The 11,319-nt window shown below is 36.9% G+C and overlaps 1 protein-coding gene across 2 annotated transcripts in view; it reads left to right on the plus strand.

Annotated features, from left to right (window-relative positions):
* Nucleotides 1-11,232, plus strand: part of LOC114031799 (guanine nucleotide-binding protein G(olf) subunit alpha) — a 375,339-nt gene extending 364,107 nt beyond the window's left edge. For both annotated transcript variants that reach the window (XM_027846936.1, XM_027846935.1), the window contains exons 11-12: nt 3,111-3,178; nt 8,307-11,232. In XM_027846936.1, the coding sequence (XP_027702737.1) occupies nt 3,111-3,178; nt 8,307-8,453 (215 nt within the window). In that variant the 3' untranslated portion in view covers nt 8,454-11,232. The remainder of the gene's footprint in view (nt 1-3,110; nt 3,179-8,306) is intronic.
* Nucleotides 11,233-11,319: the final 87 nt, after the last annotated feature.

Here is an 11,319-nt window from a genome sequence, read left to right on the forward strand (position 1 = left end):
CTTCTAGCCAAATCTGGAGCCTGGAAGGGAATAAGCAGGGCAGGAATCTCAAACCAAAGGGAAGCTTACAGTTCTGTCTCTCTGAACCAGCTGAGTTTCCCCACTGACTGATAGTGGTTGAGTCCAGGGGCCGTCTGCTTTTGCTCAGACCCCAACCCAGATGAGGGCAGAGCTCAGAACAGAGAATCAGTAATCATACTCTCCCCTGGATAAGACTACTTTGGGAGCACAAACAGCTTACACTGACAGCCTGAGCTGTCCCTGTGAGCCTAGACTAACATAACACTAAGTGCTCCAATAAAGCAGCAAAAGAACCAGCTCAGATCTGCCCTGCATAAGTGCACAAATATTTCAGAAGGAAAAGGATATAGACTTATAGCCCAAAATAGCCTACCCCACAAAACTGAGTATAATCCTACAGGGGGTTATTATTCTATTTAATCAAATAGAAGATTTTCAGGCATTCTCAATGAGAAGACAAAAGCTGTGCAGAAACTTTGAAATTCAAACACAGGAGTTAAGAGAAATATAAAAAGGTAAACACAAACAAACATCATACAGGACTAAAGGATAAACTGCTTATATACAAATATGAGAAGATGATACAGGTGTCCCACTCTGAACACTATCATCATCAAGGTGGAAGGAAGGAAGGAAGGAAGGAAGGAAGGAAGGAAGGAAGGAAGGAGCAAGTGTTTAGTAAGAAGGTACTATGTGCCAGGCACTGTGCTAAGTGCTTTAAATTACCTCATTTGATCCTTACAACACTCCTGGGAAGTAAGTTTTATTATTATTCCCATATTACAGCAGAGTATACTGAGACAAACAGGTAAAGTGACTTGCCCACGGTTATACAGCTAATAAATGTTTGAGGCTAGATTTGAATGCAAGTCTTCTTTACTCCAAGCCCAGCACACTATTCAGACAAAGGAGCTGGGAGTATTTTTGTTATGTCTTGAAAATCTTAAAAGAAGAATAGAAATTGAGTGGGGGAAGAATAGACATTGAGATGGTTGGGAGAGAAAGGAAGATTAGGAAAAGTTATCTCACATAATCAGGGTAGGCAAGTAGAAGTCAATAAAAACAAGAAGGAAAGGGAGGAGCAACTGACTCTTGAACCTCATTCTCATCTGAACGGGTCAAAGGAGGGAAGAATACATACATACATGTACATATACGTATACATATTCGTATATGTATATACACAGAGTTGGATACAGAAATACATTTTACTCACCAGGGAAAGGGGAGAAAAGGGGAAATTAGAAGGAAAGCAGATAAAAGGAGGGATTAGTTTCAAGCAAAACAAACTCTAAGGATATACAAAAATATAGCTCTTTTTGAAGTGTCAAAGAATTGGAATCCGAGGGGGTGCCTATCAATTGGAGAATGGCTAAACAATTTATGGAACTTAAATATAATGGAATCATATTTCTGTAAGAAATTATACCCTTTGACCCAGCAATACCACTTCTAGGGCTGTATCCCAAAGAAATCATAAAAATGTGAAAAGGACCCACGTGTACAAAAATATTTATAGCAGCTCTTTCTGTGGTGGCAAAGAATTGGAAATTGAGGGGATGCCTATCAATTGGGGAATGGCTGAACAAGTTGTGATATATGAAGGTAATGGAATACTATTGTGCTATAAGAAATGATGAGCAAGCAGACTTTAGGAAAACTTGGAAAGACTTATATGGACTGATGCTGAGTAAAGTGAGCAGAACCAGGAGAACATTGTACACAGTAACTGCCACGTTGTGTGATGACTAACTTTGATAGGCTTAGCTCTTCTCAGCAATGTAAGCATTTAAGACATCTCCAAAAGTCTCATGGTGAAAAATGCTATCCACGTCCAGAGAGAGAACTATGGAGTCTGAATACAGATCAAAGCATACTATTTGCTCTTTTTTTAATTCTGTTTTGTTTTGTGTCTTCTTTCTTGTAGTTCCTTCTATTGGTTCTAATTCTTTAAAACATGACTAATGGGAGCAGCTAGGTGAAACAGTGGATAGAGCACCAGCCCTGGAGTCAGGAGTTCAAATCTGACCTCAGACACTTGACACTTACTAGCTATGTGACCCTTGGCAAGTCACTTAACCCCATTGCCTAGCAGGGGGAAAAAAAAACATGACTGTTGTGGAAAATGTTTAATAGGAATGTATATGTATAGCCTATATCAGATTATATACCATCTTGGGGAGGGAGGCAGGGAAGGATGGGGAGAAAATTTAAAACTCAAAAACTTATGGAAGTGAATGTTGAAAACTAAAAATTAATTAATTTTTTAAAAAAAGAAATTATAAAGGGGATGGTTTCAGAGAAACCTGGGAAGACTTGTATGAACTGATGCAGAATGAAGTGGATCAATTTATACAGCCACAACAATATTGTAAAGACAAACAACTTTGAAAGACTTAGGAACTCTGGTCAGCATAATTGCCAACCTCTTCAGAAGATTAATGATGAAACATATTACCCATCTCCTTACAGAGAGGTGAAGGACGCTGAGTGCAGAGATCTTTTTTTTTTGACATGACCAATCTGGAATTCTTTTTCCAGCCAAAAATGAGTTTTTTTTTCTTTCTCGATTCAGAAGATTAATGATGAAACATATTACCCATCTCCTTACAGAGAGGTGAAGGACACTGAGTGCAGAGATCTTTTTTTTTTTTTTTGACATGACCAATCTGGAATTCCTTTTCCAGCCAAAAATGAGTTTTTTTTTTCTTTCTCAATGTGAGAGATAGGTGGGAAGGTGAGAAGACAGACTGTTGCTGATTGAAAAAATAAAATAAAATTTAACTTTAAAAAAATTTCCAGCACCAAAGCTTAGCAGCTGTTTCCCTGGGCAAGTATTATAAATCTCCCTGAGCCTCAGTTTCCTCATCTGTGAAATGAAGAAAATAATATTGTATACTTGCCTACACATATTGCTATGAGGAAGGTGCTTTGTACCTTAAAGTATGAAGTAGATCTGAGTTCTTGTGTCTTTTATAAAGCCTTTTATACTGCATGGTACCATGTATTGAGCTGAGTTTACCTTTTCTATAAAAATGATATTTTATATTTAACTTTACCTGAGTACATTTGTATGTTTCATTCCACAGCAACACCTGATGCAGGTGAAGATCCCAAAGTTACGAGGGCCAAGTTCTTTATCCGGGATGAATTTTTAGTGAGTAATTTTTAAAACTTTATAAGTGTTTCATCCCCCATGGTACTCTCATTGAGTGACTCCAACAATACATTTTTCAAGCTGCATTCTCAGGTATCCTCCTATGCTTTGATGCTATCATTGGGCTACATTTTAGATCCACAAAGTACTATTATGTACATATTCAAAAGTACTAATAAGCCAAAAACCACTGTACGAATCAGTTTGTTCAAGCTCGTGTTTCTTTAAAAAAAAAATGGACTCCATTGTGCTGTACTTTATAGGTAACTGGCTATGAATGAAATTTGGCCAACTTGAGATCAATCAGCAAATACCAAAACATGCCCCAACAACACAAAAAAAGCTATGACTCTCTAAGGATCTGCAGAAATGTGAAACTGAACTAGAACTGGATGGGTCCCGTTGTAGTTAAAGGTTTGTGCAGCCAGCCATCTCTAGCAGTGCATTTCTTCAGTCTCATGAAAGCCTTTCTGTGGGAAACCAAGTCCTCTGGTCAGTTTTCTGCTAGAACCTATTTCTATTCTCTCTCCTTCTACACTCCCCTACACATACACACCCCTGTGCAACCTCCCAGTCTCTTTCCTTTTGTGGGCTTTATCTTAAATTCTTTGTTGAATTGAGAAGAAATGTACTTCAGTATTCCAGGGTTCCTTCATTCCATCAATTTATACTCCAGTATAAATACTTTTTATGCGTTAAGTTGCCATGGATAACGAGCACATAATCCACCCCTAGACCTCATCTTGATAGGCCATGCTAGAGCTTGTGTTGTACTGGAAAAGCCTTTAAGAATCCAGGGTCATGGGGCAGCTAGGTGGCAAATTCAAATCCAATCTCAGACACTTGACACTTGCTAGCTGTGTGACCCTAGGCAAGTCACTTAACCCCAATTGCATCACCAAAAAAAAAAGAAAAAAAGAATCCAGGGTCACCTCATGAAGCACTGGAGTACTACTAGAAGAAAAGATTTACAAATAATTAAGGTATTTCTATCACCTCATTTTCCAGAATGAATGAATTCTCTTGCATGCTGGTGGGGATTAAAATTAGCAGTTAGAAAATGTACTATTCCCTGAGCCAGAAATATATCTTGCCCCTGCCCTCTTATGCCTTGGTCATGTTACTAAATAGTCAAGCCTCATGTAGATATCCCTTTGAATACAGTGAATATGAAGAATTCTGGCTACTGGAATTAATGAAACTGATTTGGTAAATGTTAACTTTTCATTTCCACAATGGGACAAATATGGTAGTCTGAGAAAGTGAGACAGCCTGAAAACCTGCAGCTTCCAACCTAGGAAGCTGCCAGGGTATGCTACAAAACCTGAAAAGCTGGGCAGAAACAAAGCTATGGTGCAAAAAGGGCCAGTGTGACGGGAAGGGGTTGTGAGTCTTTCCAAACCATCAGAGTAGCAGCTAAATTGGGGAAGAACAGGAATGGATACTTTCCTAGAGGCTTTTAGCCCAATGACCATGTGGCAGGGGAGCTACTGAAGGAAAGAAAACAGCATTAAATCAGAAGGTAGGGGCATCACTGGCCCTACCTACTTACACCAACTCTTGTCTCTGTCATTGGGACAGTACCTTTTTTATTCCTACAGAAACATATCTTCCAGTGAAAAATGATGATTATCATTTTCACTGTTTAGTGATATTTGCACATTACAAAGATGTCTTTAAATCAGGATTTCAAGGTTTCCAAGGGTTTGCGTTCCCAAGGAGAATCAAATTGGAAAACATACCAAAAAGTAATCAAAAAACATCCAGTGAACCATTGAAGAATACCTTCTGGGCTCTTGGAATGATAGGGTTAGTATAAGACATAGTCTGACCTCAAATATTTTACAGTCTAACTGAGAAAATAAAATATACATGGTGAAATTTGAGTGAGTTGTTTTACCTCTCTGGGCTTCAGTCCAGAGACTGAAACCCATCTTCTGAATTTCATCTGTAAAATAAGGAAGTTGCTCTAAATGTATGAGCCTAAGAATTATGGGAGAATTTCAAGGCAGCATATCAACAAGAAGAAATATGGAATGTAGGAGTCCTCAGAGTGACAGATGGCTCCTTAGAGCTAGGTCTTTAAGTAGTACTAAGTTATGGGTATGTAAGGTGAAAGTATTGCATTCGGGGAAAATGGCAACCAGCTTCCTACCATTAGAAACAGAAGAAAAGCACTGGCTCTCAGGTCTGGATTCAATTCTACCTCCAGTGCACACTATCACTTTGTGCAAATTATTTTAGCACCTGAGCCTCAATTTCCTTATCTGTAAAATGAAGGAATTGAACTAGACAGTCTCTGAGGTTTTTTCCAGCTCTAAATCTATGATCTTATTTTCATTTTTGTCTTTTTTTAAATATCTCCAGTCATCTCATTAGGCCCTCTGATAGTGTTGGCTCTCTAACATAATCCCGTTGCAATATGTATGCATATTGAAAATAAAGGATAGAAAATTAACTTGGTAGGATTATTTTTCAATATAGTTCATTGAAATTAGGTTGTTTTTTTTAATTCTCTTTCTGTCAATTGACTGGATTTGTTTTTAAAAGTATATATTTCTCATTTTGCTAGTGGGATTCTATATTTTCCTATAGAAATATCCTGCCCATTGGTAGGGAACAAAAGATTTAGAGACTAAGGAAAGGGGAGCTGATGTAGCGATACAATTCTTGGCAGATCACATCACTTCTTGGAGCTTCAGCCTGCAGTGTTCTCTAATAAGAGCTGAGATGCTACCATTTTATATTTGCCTTAAAATTCTCAGGAATTTCATAGAAGAAATTAGTGGATTAATGAGCCATTAAACCCACTACTGTATCTTCTCCTTGACAACACTTCTTAATAGACCAGGATATTAAAACTAAAGTTCTTAATTATATTAGATTATGGGTGATGGTGCATTTGTAGCAGAAAAGCACAGAGTAAAATAAATTATTTAGCAAAGTAATCATATTGTGCTTTTCTTACTATCCTGCTATATAAAAACTATAGCTATGAAAAGATTAACAAATTGAAGATGATAATGAACAGAGGGTCATGAACATAGAGCTAGAGATGCCAAATGCCTGATTAAGCAGCATGATATTGTGATTTGGAGAGATAACTATGTGACTCCTGGGGTTGTTGTGATAAATTTTGTAAGTTTTAAGGCACTCTGTAAACATAAATTATGATTATGAGCTTTAGTTTTACTATCATGGTCTATGGAGAAGTGTTGCTAAGGAGAAGACAGTGGTGAATTCAGTGATTCAGTCCTCTCTATGAAATTTCTGAGAAATTTGGCAGAAATATAAAATGGTAAGGTCTTAGCTGTCATGAAAAAATATTGGAAACTGAAGTTCCAAGGGCTTATGTGATTTGCCAAGGGTCATAAACAGCTAGTAAGAATCAGCCAGGATTCAAATTCAGGTTGCTTAACTTGATATTGGGTACTCTTTCCACCACACTCCATTGCCTCTATAAAAAAGGAATTAAGACATCAAGATTCTTTCTACTAGTATAGATTGACACCAGGTGCTATTTTTCTAACATACATCGAAAAAATTAAATAAATTTCTTACTTTTTTTCCATTCCATTTGCTCCCAAGTTGGAAATAGGGTTATCCTTTGTATCTCTGCATAAATGAAAATATGAAGCATCACCAGTCAAAAACTATTCTCAGAGCATTAGCACTCTAGAGCTGTGTGTGTTTGTGTGTGTGTGTTTCCAGCATGGATCACAGGCCTAAGTTTGATTTTCAATTTTTTTTAACCATAGTTGGGAAACAACTACAGGCCTATTTCAATGGTATTAATGATGCTCAGGAAACAGGCGGCAATTTCAGTCAGCCTGCAGTTTATATTTTTCTATTTTATCTGCCTAGATATGAAAATGATGTCCCATCTTATACTTTTGGAGAATTAGTCAGCAGCAATTTGATGCATGGTTGGAGATGCATGCAAATATTCTTGATATAATGCTACAGCTCTCCTCAGACAAATGAAAATCTGGAAAGGCATGATTGGTTTTCTTTTTCCCTATAGATACTATCATGCTATGTGCACTTAAAAAAAATGAAAGAGGTATTTTAAGCATTTAATAATTGTTAAATTATTTTTACCCAACCTATTATTATGATCAATGTCTATATTTCATCATAATAAACAGCAAGTCTCCAAGATGATATCTTAGGGAGGTTGTCTCCTGCAATTTCTTTATAGCTGGCCCCTCAAACTTTCACATACATTGCTCCTGCTTGTTTCTTGTGTGTATGTCTCTTCCCAGATAGATTGTGAATGAATACTTTAAGGGAAGAATATATATATATACATACACACATATACTTATACATATACATAGACACGTATATACGTGTGTGTGCGTGTGTGTGTGTGTGTATTCTTTTATATCCCTCAAGGTACCTAGCACAATACTGAGCACACAGAAGGCTCTTAACAAATCCTCGTTGAATGGTTGAAACTCTTTATATAATTGCTATGTGATCATTAATATTTGACACTTGCCTACATAAGCAGACTATTGTAATGGAAAGAGCATCAGATTCAGCCAGCAAAGTTGTTTTTAGTCATGGTTCCAGTACTTGTTAGCTCTCTGACCATGGGTAAGTCCCTCAGTTTTTTTTTTTTGAACTTCAGTTTCCTCATCCATCAAAGGACGATGTTAATACATCATAGGGTTAATTAGGGAAAAAGTACTTTGTAAAGTGTTTTAATCAGGGTGAGTTGTTTGTTGCCCAATGTGAACATCACTATTAACTTGGGACAGGAGTGTCAAAGAAGCAATTATGTTTCCAATACAAAAAGGATTCTCTATGCTTGCTCCCTCCCTCAATGCAGTTCAATACCCATTGCACTGACTGTGAGAGAGACTTGACCAGGTGTGACCTGGTCAATGCCTCTCCTTTTATTTAGTCTTCTGGGGGTAACAGTGCTCTTAAAAAACAGCAGCCTAGAGTCTAAGGCCAGAGTTCTATCTAAATTGGATTTTCCAAAAATAGATTTCATACTAATCTGCTTTTGAAGAAACAAAAGCACAGGGGAAAGCCCAGTTGGGAGTACAGACCCTGACAAACATGAATTGCCTAAGCCTGAAGAACACAGTCTTACATGGCAACTCTTGTTTTACAGAGGATAAGCACGGCAACTGGCGATGGCAAGCATTACTGCTACCCTCACTTTACATGTGCAGTGGACACTGAGAACATCCGCAGAGTGTTCAATGACTGTCGAGACATCATTCAGAGGATGCACCTTAAACAGTATGAACTCTTGTGATTAGGGTCACCATGGAGCCTGTGGTTTTCAATTATCTGCTCCTTTCTCTTTCGCTCTCTCTCTCATTTCTCTGTCCTACCCAACACAGGATGGAAGAATATACTCTAGAGTACTTGTTAGCCTCTGGGTCTGTTTACTTTGGTTATTTAGCCCTACCCACCCGCACCCCAGTGTTCATTTAGAGTGAGTTTTTCTTTTATCCTTTCTGCTTGTTTGGGACTAGGTCCAGGTTTCCCTTCAGTATGCCACTCCTTTGTCATTCCATTAAGCCTTTGGCTACCTCCATTTTCCCCTAGGATTTTTTTTTTAATTTTCAAACATAACCTGCTCAATTTTTCCAGTAGGTTATGTCAACATAAACTGGTGACTCATATCAGGTGGCACTACAGTCAAACCTCTGCATGTTAGGGGTCCTTTTTTTTTTTTTAACATGACACTGAAGAGTACTTGATAGGTGAAAAGAATAATGCACTTTGTATCAGGTTATTAAATACTGTTGAGAAAGCATACACACAATGTAGCAGCACTATGATATTTATTATTCTATCACAGTTTTTAGCATTGAGTTGCAGGTTAACTAATAAAGTGGCCTCCTCTTTTAAGCCGTTTAGCAGCACAGGTCATAGAGTAGAGCCTGAGAGGCATAGGAAAGATAAGTAATTCTTCTGGGGTTTCATAGCAGAGTGTCCCTACACACCTCAGACTTCTGAATTAAAAGCTACTTCTAGCCTAGTGCATCAAGGCAGAAAATCTACTCCTTCCTACCCTAAACCATTCTTTGTTTTGTCTACAAATGATCCTTTTAGCTTAGGTCATTCTTGGACACCAGTCCTCCCTCTCTCTATATTTTTTTTTGTTTTACTGCTGGTTTATTATATTGTACAGACTGTAAAATGTAATATTATTTTGTACAACTTTATTGAAGAAAATACTTGTAGAAGATCTTTGTGCCTTGATTATGGCTGTACCTGTAAACTGAGCTAAGATGTAAGTATGTTTTTGATTGCGCTGTACAGCTTGATGTCAGCCTTACCTGCAGCCATGACTGGAGGTAGGAACTTTATCTGTAGAACTTAGGGGTTTTCTGGTTTATATTAAAAAAAAGTGGAATACACTTTAGTAAAAATAATTATATAAATTATGCAAATTAACCACTTATACCTTTATGAATAAGGTCTTACCCAGTGAGAAACTGTTGCAGCAACATGCCTTTCCTTTTGGGAGACTCAGCTTTGAAATATGGAATTCATTCGGGTCCAAATTGCAACCAGGTGTTGTCTCTCGATGGGAGGAACAAGAATTTGTTTTTTCCTCTCTAGACTATGTTTCATAATACTTTGGTTATTGATACTTTCACAATCACACAGGCAGATTGTGAATATGTAGAGCACCCTCGAGTAAAGCTCTTAAACCTTTGTAACAATAGCAGATTTTACTGTGCAAGTAAATACAAGAACAGAATATTTAAAAAGGTGTAAACCCATGTCTGACCTAAGAAAATTGCAAGATGACATTTTTATTTCTCTTTTAATAAAGAGACACATTAGAAAATGTTTTATTTTAAATATTGTAGGATCAAAATGTGTGAATATTTCTCAAACTTGAATAATTTATGCAAATGACATTCTCAAAACAAGTTATGGTACAGTACATTATATAAAAAGCAAGAATTGTTGTAGCAATAAGGCATGTCCTTTTTAGTAACTATAACACTGCTTTATATTTTATACACGGGTGTTTTGTCTGTGTGAGTATATACTTTTCCTGTGTCTGAAATAACCTGTACAAATGTCGAAAATTACAGTTGCAATAACAGAAACCTAGACAAGTGTTAGCCTACATTACTTCATCAATTTTCTTTACCAATACTTGGACTGTCTCCATCCTTTGTTTAGAATTTTAAGACTCACCCCATAAATCAGATTTTTATACCGTATTTTTTAAAACCAATGCTCTCCTTTGCCCTAAAATTAAATGTCAGCAAATGCTCCTATTTCTTCATTTAAAACTAATTTTATGACATATAACAGCCTCTCTTGCATCCTGCTGAGTTTTCTCCCATCGGCATTATATTAACCCTACTGTTTCATAAGATCATTTGGTCAGATTGATAGATGAAAAAGCAAAACCTACATCCAAATCCCCTCACACTTCCAAGAAAGGGAGAGGACATGCAGCTATATTCTAGATGTCTTTCAAGAAACCAAAAATATGGGAAAACTGGAGAGGGGAGTAATTTCCCAAATAAAATGAACATCTATACTGTGATGTATATACAATATTTGCCTCTCTTACAGATTCCTTGAACATTATAGTGCAAGATTGCCTGTTTATAATGATAATAAAAGAAAAATCCAGGCTGCTTTAAAAACAATTATTTCTGACTCAAAATGAAAAACACATCAATTTACCTTTTTATAGGCCATTTTTTTCCAGTTTTCAGAATGTCTTTTTTGACCACTAGAAGGGATTAAAGATTGTCTAGTAGAGAACTAATTATACCTATTTAAATAATAATAATAATAATCCTGTTTCAGCAGAGAAAAGTAGAATTCTATCAAACAAACAATATTTTCCTGCTCTCATAGTATCTAAAGGAGAATCTGCTTCCCCTTCTAGATGTACAGCTTTATAAAACTTAGGAATCTGAGGGAAATGTCATACTAGAACAGAAGCCACACCCACTGATATGTACATACACTACTGCCAGTGTGTTTCTGGGTTGCAAGTTCCATCCGTGGAAGGTAGGAGTTTGTAGTGCATGCAAGTTATGAGGCTAATAGGACTTACATGTTGTACAGATACTATCTGAGTATACATATATTTGATAAAAATTACATAGCAAGAAAACAGTTCAATTTGTTGT

This window comes from Vombatus ursinus, unplaced genomic scaffold (assembly GCF_900497805.2).
Source record: "Vombatus ursinus unplaced genomic scaffold, bare-nosed wombat genome assembly UNPS02015255.1, whole genome shotgun sequence".
Classification (NCBI taxonomy): Eukaryota; Metazoa; Chordata; class Mammalia; order Diprotodontia; family Vombatidae; genus Vombatus; species Vombatus ursinus.